This window comes from Saimiri boliviensis, chromosome X (assembly GCF_048565385.1).
Source record: "Saimiri boliviensis isolate mSaiBol1 chromosome X, mSaiBol1.pri, whole genome shotgun sequence".
Lineage (NCBI taxonomy): Eukaryota > Metazoa > Chordata > Mammalia > Primates > Cebidae > Saimiri > Saimiri boliviensis.
In genome coordinates, this window is record NC_133470.1 from 103,287,194 (window position 1) to 103,303,508 (window position 16,315).

The 16,315-nt window shown below is 39.6% G+C and overlaps 1 protein-coding gene across 1 annotated transcript in view; it reads left to right on the forward strand.

Annotated features, from left to right (window-relative positions):
• GPC3 (glypican 3) overlaps positions 1–16,315 on the forward strand; it is a 465,288-nt gene that overhangs the window by 242,037 nt on the left and 206,936 nt on the right. The window contains exon 3 of the mRNA XM_003931143.4: positions 2,597–3,291. Coding sequence (XP_003931192.1) covers positions 2,597–3,291 — 695 coding nt within the window. The remainder of the gene's footprint in view (positions 1–2,596; positions 3,292–16,315) is intronic.

Consider the following 16,315-nt stretch of genomic DNA (forward strand, 5'->3'; position numbering starts at 1 on the left):
GAGAGTACATATGAGCTTGAGGTTCAAAGTACACCCATAGCCCTTTCCCTTGCAATATGCATTGTGATTATTCTTTCTGCAGAATAGTTCATGATCTTTTATAATTTTCTTTTTCTATCGATTTAGGAGTGCTAGTAACAGAAACTTTAAAGAAAAAGGTTATGAGAGTACCGACTATGGAATCTCACTGTTATACATCTTGTACATTAGAGAATGAATGCACTATACTTGAGATAAAACTCGCCTTGTATAGAGTTCATTTTAGGGTTGCTTGGATGATTGAGATCTACAGGAATGGCATATCCACAGCAGTCTTTTCCCTTCTCTTCATTCTGCACAATGGCAAAGATGAAAGTGTGACTCTGCCTTGTTGGCCTTTGGGTTGCAATTTTTTCTAGTACGTTTCCATTTGAAGATGAGAAGCCAATGTGAAAATAATGAGTTTAAAATTGAAGTTTACTTTCTGCCAAAATTTTGAGAATATGTGTATTGGTTGTAAGTCGGAGGGCAGCAAGAGTGTAACTGTTATGGAAGACAATAGTTTGTGTTGATTGCTTCTACTTTCCTGTGTGACCACTGGAAAATGCTTTAACTCTACGGAGCCTCTATTATAAAATAAGAGTTGTAATACAAAACTTAAAAGATTGTTGTAAAAAGTAGATGCTATAATATACTTGAGAATATTTTGTAAACTCTAAACCATATATCTTGTGAATATTTCTAAGACAAGGATGGTCTATCGTTTATCTTCATCTACCCAGCACTTACGTACCTCTAGCAGCTAGCACAGAGCCTGATACATAACAAGTGATTGCTAGCTGAAATTAAAATGAATGAATAGTTTCAAATCTCCAAATTTCTGATGATTTTAATGAATTTATTGACTGGTCTTCTGTATTGGGCTAGATAATCACTTGGCCTCATACAGCTTTTATAAAACAAGAATTGAGACTAAAGTAGTATGTGGAGTTTGGAGAGGAATTGCTTAATGTTCTAAACAAACAAATTGCTTTCTAGGAATTGCTTAATGTTCTAAACAAACAAATAAACAAAACGAATGAACATTTGATAGCTTATGGATAGGCAGATTTTTTTTCCCCAGGGACATACAGCTGTAAAGTAGAAGTAATCAATGCAAGCCAGTGTCCCTCAGGGAATGTTACACTCTCCCTGCCCTCAGAGCTGCAGCCAACATACATATACTCATAAACCTTTGTAGAAAGTTAAGTTCTGTCTTAAACTCATTATTTTCTCAAGCGGGCTTGGAAGCCCAATAGAATTGCACTGGCAATTATTCAACATTGCTGGGTATGTCATAAACCCAAGGGAAGAATCTAAGGAGTATGTTCTACCCTGGGAGGGATCTGAGGCAGATGGTGGTAGCACAACCTGGAGCGTACTTCTGCCACAGATGACTGAAATGTTGGACTAAGAGATCCCAAGGAACTGTTGGAATATGGTCTCTCTGGTAGTCTAAAAGCGGTAATAATTTGATTTTTCAAGGCTCATGAACTGGCATCATTTGGAGTGCATCTGTCACGGACCTTTGCACTTTGGAAGGAAATGAAAAGAAGGACTAAGTTAATTTCAAGTGTCTCAGGAAACTTGACTATTTTTGTTTGTTTTTAAACTCTGTCTTATTTCTTAAAAAGCCTATTGTGGTTGTTTTTCCTCCCTCATGTCAATGTAGAACTCTGATTATTTGAAATAATTTTGGTCTGGGATGTTTGGAGAAATGAGATGGTGACATTATTACTTTCTCTTTCAAACCGATGACACTGATTGGGCTTTATGCCAAGGGGTTGGGGCAGCAGATGTAATCATGAATTTGTGGTCTCTGTAGAGCAGATAAGGCCTCCAAGCCATGTGGAAGCCGAACTTAGCAAGGAAGCTTAGTAGTTATCCTTCCATATGTTCAGCTTGCAAATGCTAGAGGTGTTATTTTCAATACCAAATGATAGATAAGTACATGGATTGTTTTTCCACCCAGATACAAATGCCTTGGATAAATTCCATTTCCAGGTCTGGCAATCTGTCAGAAAGCTCCCTTTAAAGTTATCAGGAGAAAATCTACCAAAATGATTAAATTCGTGATAGCTTTTATTCTTGGCTAGGAACTTGCCTCCCCTCCAGGGCTAAACAGGCTTAAACTATTATGTGAGTTTATACAATATATGGTTTGTTGTCAAATATTTATCTCTGTCTAAAAATGAAATGTCCTAAAATACAATTTTTTAACTGAATAGATCAATGTAAGAAAAAGAGAAATAACTTCTCATTTAGCCAATTTTTAATCAATATTTTCATGAAAGGCTGAAATGTTTACCGAATCTTGGCTTTTGTCATTTGAAATATAATTTGTGTGTTTAAGAATTTATGTGCACATCAGAATCTGGACTTCATGTTCAGAAAGGAAAATAGATTTATAGGCGCAAATGACTGCAAGAATAGAGGCAATACCAGAAATGAATAAAAGTCAATTATTTAAGGCACATGGGACCTTAATCACCACAGCAATAGAGAAGTCTCAAATTTATTTACACCCTGGATTTTCATGTTTTAATTTGTGCACATTTTTATGTCTCTTTTTTTACAGAGGCCTTTGAAATTGTTGTCCGCCATGCCAAGAACTACACCAATGCCATGTTCAAGAACAACTACCCAAGCCTGACTCCACAAGCTTTTGAGTTTGTGGGTGAATTTTTCACAGATGTGTCTCTCTACATCTTGGGTTCTGACATCAATGTGGATGACATGGTCAATGAATTGTTTGACAGCCTGTTTCCAGTCATCTATACCCAGCTAATGAACCCAGGCCTGCCTGATTCAGCCTTGGACATAAATGAGTGCCTCCGAGGAGCAAGACGTGACCTGAAAGTATTTGGGAATTTCCCCAAGCTTATTATGACCCAGGTTTCCAAGTCACTGCAAGTCACTAGGATCTTCCTTCAGGCTCTAAATCTTGGAATTGAAGTGATCAACACAACCGACCACCTGAAGTTCAGTAAGGACTGTGGCCGAATGCTCACCAGAATGTGGTACTGCTCTTACTGCCAGGGACTGATGATGGTTAAACCTTGTGGTGGTTACTGCAACGTGGTCATGCAAGGCTGTATGGCAGGTGTGGTGGAGATTGACAAATACTGGAGAGAATACATTCTGTCTCTTGAAGAACTTGTGAATGGCATGTACAGAATCTATGACATGGAAAACATACTGCTTGGTCTCTTTTCAACAATCCATGATTCCATCCAGTATGTCCAGAAGAATGCAGGAAAGCTGACTACCACTGTGAGTACCTGTCTATAGTTTTCAGAGGATTTGAGCCTTATTGGGGTGAGGTGGCCAGTAGCAGGCACTGATGGAGAGAAATAAGAACAAAATTAGAAGCGGGGGGAAAGGATGACCATGGACTGAATGACCTCACAGAGTTAGGTAGCATATTAAGATCACAGAGTGTGGAATCGTAAAACCTGGCTCCACCCACTTCCTTACTGTGGGATGTTGGGAAGTCATTTTATCTTTATTAGTTCATTTTTCTGATTCATGAAATAGAAATAAAAAGAATATCTTCTTCATAGGGAATGATGTTTGATAAAGCACTTAGCATGTGTCTGGTATGTGGTATCTTCAATAAATGTTGGCCATTATTAGCATTATTGTCAGTTATCATAATCCTCATTATCGATATACAATAGATGACAATCCTATGAAGTGGGAGCTATTATCTTCATTTTATAAATGAGGAAACTGAAGCCTAGTGAAATTGCTCCTTGCCCAAGAGTACCCACCTGTAGTTAGTGGAAGAGCCATGCTTCAGAAATTGACCAGGTCTCCCTTTAATTTGGTTATCACCAATTTTTCTGATTCTGATTTCCTCTTGTTGTTTTCAATCCTGTATATCATATTAGTATTTTGAGTGGTGACTTTAAACACAAAAGATCCAGCTAGAGTTCACTAACTAAACCTTACAAGCACATAAGCAAGACAAACATCCATGTTCTCCAATGGTTTTATTTATAGCCTTGATTATATCAGCCTAAGCCTGAGGAAATTCCTGATGGAGGAAGGGAAGTTCTGTGAGTGAGGCAGTAGTTTGCTTGATTTCAGTCAGATACTGTTAGTAATGGAACCACGGGAGACACCAACATCCAATGTATAGCAGAACATGTAGCTAAGAGCTACCAGTCAGTTCCCCTAAGGTAATATCTGATTCCAGAATGCTGTCAGCTTTGTAGGAGGAGGTGGCAGAATAGTATATTACACTACTATTGTTGAGCTTCCACTACACCTCAAGTGCCATGCTGGCCAGTTTACATATTATTATTTCACAGTAACCCATGAAATCAGTCCTAATAAACCTAGAAGCTGGGTTTGGTTTGGTTTTGTTCTTCTGTTTTAGAACTATTCTATTTCTGCTAATTACTTTTTATGGATACACAATAGATGTACATATTTTCAAGGGACATGTGGTAGTTTAATACATTCATATAATTTATAAAGGTCAAATCAATATAATTGGGATATCCATCACCTAAATATTTGTCTTTATGCTAGAAACATTCAAATTCTTCTTTTCTAGCTACTTTGAAATATACACAGCTGGGTGCTGTGGCTTATGTAATCCCAACACTTTGGGAGGCCGAGGCGGGAGGATCGTTTGAGGCCAGTCTGGGCAACATGAAGACCCCATTTCTACCAAAAAAAAAAAAAAAAAATACGAAAAATAGCCAGGCATGGTGCCATGCTACTGGGGAGATTGAAGTGGGAGGATCACTTGGGCTTGGGAGATCAATGCTGCAGTGAGCCATGATCACGCCACTGTACCCCAGCCTGGGTGAAAGAGTGAGACCCTGTCTCAAAAAACAAAAAAAGAGAGAGAGAAAGAAATGTATGACAGATTACTATATACTATAGCAGGCGTCCCTAAACTTTTTACACAGGGGGCCAGTTCACTGTCCCTCAGACCGTTGGAGGGCCGCCGCATACTGTGCTCCTCTCACTGACCACCAATGAAAGAGGTGCCCCTTCTTGAAGTGCGGCGGGGGCCGGATAAATGGCCTCAGGGGGCCGCATGCGGCCCACGGGCCGTAGTTTGGGGACGCCTGCACTATGGTCACCCTACTGATCTATCAAACACTAAGTCTTATTTCTTCCTCAAAGCTAGTTAAGTTGGAGGAGCTGGGATTCAAACCCAGACTTGGTTCACTTAGTTGACCCACACCCTTAGCATCTATACGGTGCAACTGCTGTACCCTCTGAACTGTTGCTTATCCAAAATATGGAGGGTGGATTAGGCTATTTCAGCTTGTCTTTAAACTCCAGGAGTAACTGGTTTCTTTGGTGAATTAAACTAGGAAGGAGGACAAAAATGATGTAGCCCTCAACATGGCTACTTATGGAGTTGCTGTAATTACCCCATTCACAATGTTAGTCATTTAAAACACATTTCCTGTAAAAATACTTTATAGTAAAATGAACAAAAATGTCCTATCTAATTACGGTGTTCTTCATCGGCTAATTATTCCCTTGATTGCTTCACAATTTGAGGCCAGATTCTGGGGCCTTCTGCAAAAGTAAATTTTACAAAACTAGAAAAAGTAAATGCATTCATATGTTCATTCACCTAAAACTGATTGAGGGCCCACTGTGTGTAACGAACAAAGAAAGCATGCCAGGGGCTTAGAAATGCTTTGAGTAAGAGGAAAATAGACAACATTAAAGACAGGGTGTAGGAGTGTTTAAAGGTTGCCTCTGATATTGGTCATGTCACAGTAACACAATTGATGTTGAAAAAAAGTATCTTCCTGTGGTGTATTTATTTTTTTATTTACTTATTTATTTTTGAGACGGTGTCTCACTTTGCCTGGGCTGGAGTGCAGTGGTGCGATCTCGGCTCACTACAACCTCCGCCTCCCAGTTCTAAGCGATTCTCCTCCCTCAGCCTCCAGAGAAGCTGGGACTATAGGCACATGCCACCACGCCTCACTAATTTTGTATTTTTGGTACAGACATGATTTCACCACATTGGCCAGACTGGTCTCGAACTTCTGACCTCAGGTGATCCACCCACCTAGGTCTCCCAAAGTTCTGGGATTATAGGCATGAGCCACTGCGCCTGGCCATGTGATGCTTTTAAACACATGAAAAAATGAGGCGAGGAGCTTGTAAAGAATTAAGTGCACTGTTTTGATCAGGCACTAGACATGAAGGTTCATTTAGAAACATTTATTAAACATCTGCTTTGTGTATGGTGCTTTACTAGGTGCTGGATATTCAAAACTACCCAAGACAGTTCTTAAGTCTTGAAAAGGTCACAGTCTAGTTGATAGACAGACATGTAACTGAATACATTTCACTATCGTGAACATTTCACCATGATGTGAATGTTGAAAGGGCTGTGGGAGATTAGTTAGTCCAATCCCGTTGATTTGCAAAGGAAGAAATAAAGTTCAGGGAGGCTTACCCAAAGTTATACAATTAATGGAGGACCCAGAAGTAGAATCCAGGGGCTTTTGCTGCTACAGTCTAATACTTTTTCCATCATACCATTCTGTCCCCCATTAGACCCTCCTAGAGTTTTACTCTAAGAGCTCCATTAGGATTTTGCAAACACGTAGTGAATCTAAATTGGATAGCTATTTCTGGCTGTCAAACCTGCTACATTTTAGGTACCTGCACACACCTGTGTGTCTGCACGTGCACATGCATATGCGTGCAGGGAGAGTGCATTTCATGTCATTATCATTCAGGAAGAAAGGCTTTGGCTGTCAGGAGGTGCTCAGTGATGCAAGCCCTTTCTGTTTTGGCCATTAAGGCCCAGCTCCCAGCTGGTTATGAGAGCGTGAAGTCTGCCATCCCCAGGGAATGCCTGAACTAAACCAGAAAACATGTGTAAACTCTTCCTTGTTCATGTTTTATGATCACCAACTCTAAGTAATATGTACCAAATGGTGGGGGTGGGGGAAATCACTGGCCAGGTGTGATCCAGCTCATACTCAGTACAGGTCAGAAAGGGACTGGGCATTTATGAAGGCGACGGGAAGTGGGAGCTGCAGAGCTCTATTCACATTAACAAACCCACGGAATGCCCCAAAGCAAAAGCTGGTTTAAAACTAAAGCATTAATGAGATTCTCCAGTAGCCCCCTCACCTTCCTGTTGCGATAAAATGTAAAACCCTGCCAGTCAGTCCTGCTTGAGGTTCAGTTGTGGTGAGAGACTTCTTTAAAAGTATTCTCTTCCTGAGCTCTGTTGGGATAGGCTTTCGAGCTGGCTTTAAGCCATGCCATGAGGTCTGCCACACAGAGATTTTGCCTAGTTGTTTGTGTGGCTGTCATCCACCTAGATTATGGAAGTTATTTCAGTCTTCTAAGTGAGTGTGGAACTGTTCAGTTTTTTAAGTGTGGCGGGTTGGCGCTTTAGTTTACTTTAGGATAGTTCTCAATACTTCAGACTACCAAGTGAAGGCAGGTAGGCAAATACGGGGGTGTTGTCGCTGGCAGCACCACTGGAGGTGGTGAAGGATCCTGTTCTCAAACTCGGCTCATCATCACAATCACCTGAGTTACTTGTTAGACACATTCCTGGAGTCCATCCCTGCAGAGATTCTAATAGCAAAGGTGTGTGAAGAGGTCAGATGATTTTTTTTTTTTTGAGACAGGGTCTCACTCTGTCATCCAGGCTGGAGTGCAGTGGTGCGATCTTGGCTCACTACAACCTCCGCCTCCCAGGCCCAAGCTATTCTCATGCCTCAGCTTTCCAAGTAGCTAGGATTACAGGCTTGTGCCATGACATCTGACTGATTTTTTGTATTTTTGGTAGAGACGTTTTCGCTATGTTGGCCAGGCTGGTCTCGAACTCCTGGTGTCAAGCAATCCACCTGCCTTAGCCTCCCAAAGTGCTAGGATTACAGGCATGAGCCACTGTGCCCAGATGATTTTTTATTTAAAAAATGTCCCAGTTGATTCTGATGCTCCCTTGGGAGCAAATCCAGCCACCTCGTTTGGAAGATAAAGAAAATAAGTGAATGGCCTAAGTTACACAGGCAATTCGTGGCAAAGCTAGGACACCGAATTCTTCATCTCTGAAATGTGGTCTAGATACGGGGATTAAATGCAATGTTAGGTTTTCAGGAACATGGCAAGTACTAAGTCCCAGTCCAGTACTCTTTCTTACTACAGTGATCTAAGTGCCAAATGAAAAATGAGTTTTTAAACTTATTTTTAGGTGCCAAAAATCTCTTAATGTTATTTTAGTCTAAATGAAATAAATCAAAATAGTAATTGTGTGAAAATGTATGTGAATGTATGTGTGGAGGGGAGAGGGAGGAAGGGAGAAAGACAAGATTTGTGCTGAAAAGTCCAAGAAAGTATTAATGATGAAACTATAAATAGATCCATTTTGCAAACTGAGATAAATATCTATACAAACTAGGATAAATATCTTGGCCCCAAGTGAGAATTGAATAGCTCTTTAATAGTATTTGGGTGAAAGTATCACTGTTAAATTTATCAGTGCATTGTTGAATTCTACATCTTATACCTTAAAGCAACTACAAATATGTGCTATTTTGCAATACACATATTTTCAGTATTGTTACACTGAAACTGCTGAATGCCACAGCTTCTTTTTAAAATACAGCTGTTTTTATCCTGAACATCATTTTGATTGCTGTTACCATATACTGATGTGGGGACTATATGCATAGCCATTGTGCATTTCATGTATAATTCATCCATTTACTGAATGATTAATAATTAGAATGTTGGATGTTTATCCCTCTCCCAGAAACTTTCCCAAAACTTTCTGTAATTTTTACTTCCTTTAATCCCCAAAGTAATTGCTCACATGTCTTCACATGGCTGTTTGCACTTTTATTTCTCCACTTGTATGCACATACATACTTTCTTTATTGATTCATCTCAGCATTTCTCAGAGTTAGTGCTTCCTTTCCCACAGTTTTATCACCTTGTCTTTTTCTATGCTTCCCTGAATATTGTGTAGAATTGCAACCTTTTCTACCACCATTATTTATCCCTTTCTTTTTTTGTTGTGATATTCATTTTAGCCCTACCAGAAATAGGATTCATTGCAGGAAGCATTTATTGAGTATCTAATAGTGAAAGCACTATCATGGCCACTGGCAATCAGAAGGAGTAGCTGGAAGGATGCACATGGCTCTATTGTGTTGCTCTCAGGGATCACTTGTCTAGTAAGTGACAGAACTAGTATTCAAAGCTGAATCTGCCTGACTCCAAAGCTCATGCTCTTAACCATTACTCTATATTGCTCTCTCAAATAGTTCCATTCTCTTCAGCAGAATCTTTATTCCCCAAACACAGAGTAAGTTTTTATTATATTATTTAATATCCTGTATTACTCCCTACTGTTTTTCCAGCTGCACAGTTTTTAAATTCATTCTCCCTCCTTGGAGACTGTTGCTCTAGTATTTCCCAATGAAATACTAAAAGGCGTGAGATTTTTCATCTTCATAACACTTAAAGGAACAAAGCAGTTTCAAGGAGAAGAAAGAATGTGTAGCTGATGGAAGGTCTAGTCACACAGTCAGATGACTTGGTCTAGAATCTATCTACGTGAGCAGTGCCGGTAGTGAGAAAGAGGTTCTCTTCCACTTGCAAAGTTGGAAATCTGCTGATTGAACCAACAGATAGTTTTTAATGCATCTGCTTTTGATTCTGGACATTGGAAGAACATCCAATCTCCAGTATGGAGTGTCCTTACTATTTAATAATAGTAACATTGTCTACTGAGAACCTAACATTTCTAAATACATCCATTTCCTTTACTAGGATTTCTGAAGAAGTCAGTATTTATTTTTGTGTGCTGGGAAGCTCTGGGGAAGATTCTCTATTGATCCTCAATAATAATTAATTCCATCAAACTCTTATATTTTGCTGTCTGTGTGAGTGACTGTAACTCATAAGAATTTCCAAGATTAGCCTTACCTTCCTCTCTGCTTTTGAAGGCTGAGGTTATTTCTCAGGTGTCAGAATGTCAGTGTTTTTCTCCTCACGCTATCACTTTGGACTTTCATTTTTCAGTCTCGGATAGAGATACCGTGTCTGAATTCATACAAGCTGTTTTCAGTACCAAGTAATTTGAAAGTGATAAAAACAAGCAAATGGCTTACTTCCTAATTAGTGTCTGCAGGTCAGCATCTAGAACTATGGTAAGCAACTTTACTTCCACGAAGTTTATTTCTGAAAATACAAAAACTGTTTACAGGCTGCCCTCATTTTTTCACTCACAATCAAAATAGCTGCAGTGACCGTTTTAAAACACAGATTACCTATTTTTTGCAAGAATACAAATGAAAAAAATTGGTACCATGTTTTAGACAATAAATGTTTACTTCATGATAAGTTTCAAAAAGTGGTTACATAAGGGGAGCTTTTTTAAATGTTTCATCCTGAAATTATATATATATTATAGGTCATATTAAGAAATTAGATGGGTTCTTCACACATCTAGAATTGCTTGCCTTTGCCTTGGCATGATTGCCAGTTGCTTATATGTTCTGAATTTTTAGAGAGAAAATTTACATCCTTTCTGTGGTCAGTGGACTGATGTGGCAGGAACACGTCCTCAAGAGCTGTGAAAGGTCTGAGATTTTTACCCTGATTTCAAGCAAACAAGTTAGCCTGCTGCAGTGTCATTAATGTTAGTTAATGGTGTAAGAATCCTGTGTCAGAGAGGAAGGACAGTTTATTGCTCACAGCAATAGCAGCAGCCAGAGTATTAGCATTTGGGCCAGATCCCTGAGTCCCAAATCCCACAAGGTAAAGCAAAGAGAGCTGAATGACTCCTATACACTTAGTGAGTTGCATTATAGGAGAGAAACTTTAAACTTAGGGAACTCAAATCTTTATAGTAGTTGATAAGCCCACCTGCTCTTTACTCTAAAGGGAAATAGCATTGCTATCTTCCAAGGCTGTTCACTATACAAAGGTGCTTAAAAAGGATAATCTGGAACAAAGGGCAGTCAGTTTGTCTGTTCCTGAGACATGCCAAACAAAAGAGATCCATGGCGAATTGTCTTCCAACGCATGGTCCCCCACCCTTGCATGGCTGCAAGAACCTTTCAAGTTCTCAATGCTTTTGGAGGATCTGGCAAGGAAATTAGAAGTTAGTAAAAGACAATTAGCTCAACCCTCACTGGCCAAAAAGCAGGCCCGTGTGCCACCTGTTGGAGGGTAGCAGAAGCCACATCCAAATACTGAGAACAGTGGCAGTTTTCTCAGCTCTTCAGAAAATACTTTAAAATGAAAGTTTCAAAGGAGCACCTGTTTGTTGCTTCTCATTAGCAGTAATCTCTGCTACTCTGGGCCTCCAGCTACTCCATTGCTCTCTTTCTGTCTCTAAGCTGTCATTTCTTTCCTGCTCTATTCAGGCTATGGGGTTGGGAGTTTTGTGTTGCTAAGTGACTTGGCTGAATTAAGTTTTCTCTTTTATTGCACTTCTAGGGTGAAGCATTGTGCTAACCACAGAGTAGTAAGCAGATACTTATCCACACCTGAAGCAGTGACAGAGAGGATGGATTCATCCTCAGAGTATATTCAGAAAGGTTAGAAAGCCAGGGATATTTGCCCAAGTAGGTGGAAGTCCAAAAAGATCTCACCATGACCTGACATTCTGAGTACCTCTGTGCTCCTGAGACAACAGTGAGGGAGCCCACAATGCCTTTAAAAATATATATGTATATATACTTTAAGTTCTTGGATACATGTGCAGAACGTGCAGGTTTGTTACATAAGTATCCACATGACATGGTGGTTTGCTGCACCCATCAAACCGTCATCTACATTAGGTATTTCTAATGCTATCCCTTCCCTAGCCTCCCTCCCCTGACAGGCCCCGGTGTGTGATGTTCCCCTCCCCGTGTCCATGTGCTTTTATTGTTCAATTCCCACATATGAGTGAGAACATGCGGTGTTTGGTTTTCTGTTCCTGTGTTAGTTTGCTGAGAATGATGGTTTCTAGCTTTATCCATGTCCCTGCAGAGGACATTAACTCATCCTTTTTTATGGCTGCATGGTATTCCATGGTATATGTGTGCCACATTTTCCTTGTCCAGTCTATCGTTGATGGGCATTTGGGTTGGTTCCAAGTCTTTGCTATTGTGAACAGTGCTGCAGTAAACATACGTGTACATGTGTCTTTATAGCAGAATGATTTATAGTCCTCTGTGTATATACCCAGTAATGAGATTGCTGGGTCAAATGGTATTTCTGCTTCTAGATCCTTGAAGCATTGCCACACCGTCTTCCATGATGGTTGAACTAATTTACACTCCCAACAACAGTGTAAAGGCATTCCTATTTCTCCACATCCTCACCAGCCTCTGCTGTTTCCTGACTTTAATTATCACCATTCTAACTGGCGTGAGATGGTATCTGATTGTGCTTTTGATTTTCATTTCTCTAATGACCAGTGGTGATGAGCATTTTTGCATGTTTGTCGGCCACATAAATGTCTTCTTTTGAGAAGTGTCTGTTCATATCCTTTGCCTACTTTTTGAAGAGGTTGTTTGTTTTTTTCCTGTAAATTTGTTTAAGTTCCTTGTAGATTCTTGATATTAGCCCTTGGTCAGATGGATAGATAACAAAAATGTTCTCCCATGCTGTAGGTTGCCTGTTCACTCTGATGGTAGTTTCTTTTGCTGTGCAGAAGCTCTTTAGTTTAATAAGATCCTATTTGTCAATTTTGGCTTTTGTTGCCATTGCCTTTGATGTTTTAGTCATGAAGTCTTTGCCCATGCCTATGGCCTGAATGGTATTGCCTAGGTTTTCTTCTAGGGTTGTTTTTTTTGTTTTGGTTTTTGGTTTTTGGTTTTTGGTTTTGTGTGTGTGTGTGTGTGTGTGTGTGTGTGTGTGTGTGTGTGTGTGGTTTTAGGTTTGATATTTAAGTCTTTAATCCATCTTGAGTTAATTTTTGTATAAGGTGTAAAAGGGGTCCAGTTTTAGTTTTCTGCATATGGCTAGCCAGTTTTCCCAACACCATTTATTAAATAGGGAATCCTTTCCTCATTGCTTGTTTGTGTCAAGTTTGTCAAAGATCAGATGGTTGTAGATGTATGGCTCTGTTCTGTTCCGTTGGTCTATGTATCTGTTTTGACATCACACTACCTGACTTCAAACTATACTACAAGGCTACAGTAACCACATGCCTTTTAAAAAAGATGTCGAGTGGCCAGGGAATCAGAGTACAATGAAAGTAGCCTCCTACCTTGTGGGGACAGAAAAGCCCCTGGATATTTACTCCCTTCATTAGAAAACCTGAAATGCTGCACAAAACATAGATTCATATACACTGTGATTTCCCTGTGATTCAATTTCCCCTACTTGGAGCAAGGTTCCACTTGGTGAGTGTAGTTCTACATTATTCACTCACAATGGCTCTACAAGTAACCTTGGCTCACTGACCTCTTATGCCTATGTATTTTGCTATCTTGCTCGGGTATCTGGCAGAAAAACACTTTCTAACTTGAGTGTTTCTTAAAAGGACCAAACACCGTATGTTTTCACTCATAAGTGGGAGTTGAACAATGAGAACACATGGACACAGGGAGAGGAACATCACACACCCGGGCCTGTTGTAGGGATGGGGGGTAGGGAGCTAGGGGAGGGATAACATTAGGAGAAATACCTAATGTAGATGACAGGCTGATGGGTGCAGCAAACCATCATAGCACATGTATACCTATGTAACAAACCTGCATGTTCAGCACATGTATCCCAGATATTAAAGTATAATTTTAAAAAAAGAAATTATAAGGAAGAGAAAAAAAGGACCAATCCTCCTGCCCCACCTTAAAAAGGGAAAACATATTTGAACATCACAGAAGCATTTTTTAATGAACTTGCAGTGTCATATAGTAATTTCCTCAAGAGAGGGGGAATTTCAATACTTGCTGTAATAAAGAATTTTACAAAAGGCAAAGATAAGGGAATTCTGAGCAGATGTCTTTCAGCATGTTGCAGCCTTTGGAAGATAAAATACAAATTTCATCATTACCAGCAGCCATGATTTTCTGGGTGCTGAGTGCTGAGCGCTGAGCACTGTTCTAGGTCTTACAGTACACCTTTCCCTTCCTTGTCGGGGGGAATGTTAATGGGGTAAAACAAATAGCCTTTGTTTTGGTGAAATTACAGATTTCTTAATGTCCTTTTAAAATGTCCCTTTGGGAAGTACATAATCTGGCAAGGCTGCTTTCTTATTTCATATGGGGGGGTGAAGGGAGAGTTGTTGCTGCCTCCTTATTACCCAATTCAAATTCTTTCTGAAGAATATTCAGAAAGTGAATTAATTTTTCCCTTTTCATTCCACTCAGAATGCCTAAAACAGATAAAGTAGGAAGCAGAGTCATTATATTTGGGTGCTGTCTATTATCATTTACTGACTGAGAGTCTAAGCCTTTCTGCTTTTTGCAGATAATTAATTTTGTTCCTAAATGTAGGGAAGAGTGATTGTAATCAGTGTGTTTGTACTTTCAGCCACAAATAGAGTCCATCAAAGATATGCAGTACAAATAAACCTCATAATATATGCAGCCCAAGTGCTGCTCAAAGTTAATGTCCTATCTTTTTTTTCCAAAGAAAAAATTTTATACACAGTACATGATTTTTTAAAGTCATTCTTGGTATTTTCATATAGTTAATAGATGGACGCCTCGTTTTCAAACTCAAACCTATGCTGTTAATTATTTTTTATCATTAAATCTCATGTAGTAGAGCTGAAGGAGACTGATTTGGCATAGAAATCATTTCAGCAACAGATACACGTTACTGAGTTCTGGGTATGGGTTTCTCTTATGCTTCCAGAAAATAATGAATGATCAGATCTGAGTTACAGGCTTGGTTTCATGGATGAAACCTAAGAGCATAGTGTTTGCAAAGGAATTCCTCTAAACTCTTTTGGAAAGCTTTCGTCCTTCTGTCCCAGCTGCCTGTCTCCGACCTCTGGCCAATGCCTATACTAACCTCATCCCTTTTCCTTCTGCTTCAAATTTGTACCTTGCTCTGTTCTGTTCATTCAAACCTTGCACTTTATTCAGAGTAATGACGTGTGATTATGGTTTAGTCATCACAGGAAACCCGTTTCTGTTTCTACCGGTTCTGTAATGCATTCCCTCTCATGACAAGCAAATTTCATTAGCAAAATTATTGATCACTAGAAAACTCTTAAAAAGGATTATCAAAAAAGGTAGATCTCAGGCACTGTGATGCAGTTGTAGGGAGAAATATTTAAGTGTATGTGGGACCTTATGAAATTACCTGCTATACATTGTAAGATATAAAGAACATTCATTCAGAATTTTGATATAGGCTCTCTGCCTTCTGCTGCCACTGGCATGTCGCCTGCGAAAAGCAACTTCTTAGTGTCTGTTCCTTAATCTGTACAATGAAGAAGATGATCATGATGGTGACGAGAGTGATTATTTATCAAGCACTTGCTATGTTCCTCACACAATTTTAAGCTCTTAACATGTGCCAACTCATTTAATGTTTACAATACTAATCAGAAGGGTACTATCATTATTACCATTTTCCTACTTAAAGAACTCAGGTAGAGAGACTTGGAATCAGGTGCCAGCAACAAGGCAGCTTCAGCTAGTTGCTCTCTACTGCAGCAACTTTTGAGATTCATCTCTTGCCCAGGGCCAGACCCAGTCTTAGAATACATGGGTGTTGCCTGGCCTTGTCTGCAGATGGATATAAGCCGACTCAGTTGTCTGGAATGAGGAAGTATGGGGAGCCAGAAGTTACCAAGGGTCTTTCATTCTTGCCTACTCTTTCAGTTACTATTCATCCTGTTTTCTACACGTGGCCTTGAGAATTGCATGGAAACTTCCAATGGGCTTAGCTTTTCTTCTCTGCTTTTCCTCATATTTGCGTTAATTAACGCTAATTAAAGTTTTCTTTTTTTTTTTTTTTTTTTTTTTTTTGGCTTAACAGAAGTTTATTTTCCCACAGATCTGGGGGTTAAAAGTCCAAGATCAAGGTTCTGGCAGATTCAGTTTCTGGTAAGGGCTTTCTGCTTGGCTTGCAGATGGCTGCCATCTCATTATGTCTTAACATGATTTTCCTTTGATGCATGTGGACCCCATCGGGAAAGAAGGGGACAGAGAGAGAGGCAGAGGGAGAGCATAAGCTCTCTGGTATTGCTTCTTGTGAAGACACTAATCCTATTGGATCAGGGCCCCACATTTATTCAGAGATGAGGCCTCTAGTGATGTGATTAAGGTTAAATGAGCTAATTAAAATTTTCTAAATTTATTTGGAGCTCAGAACTCCC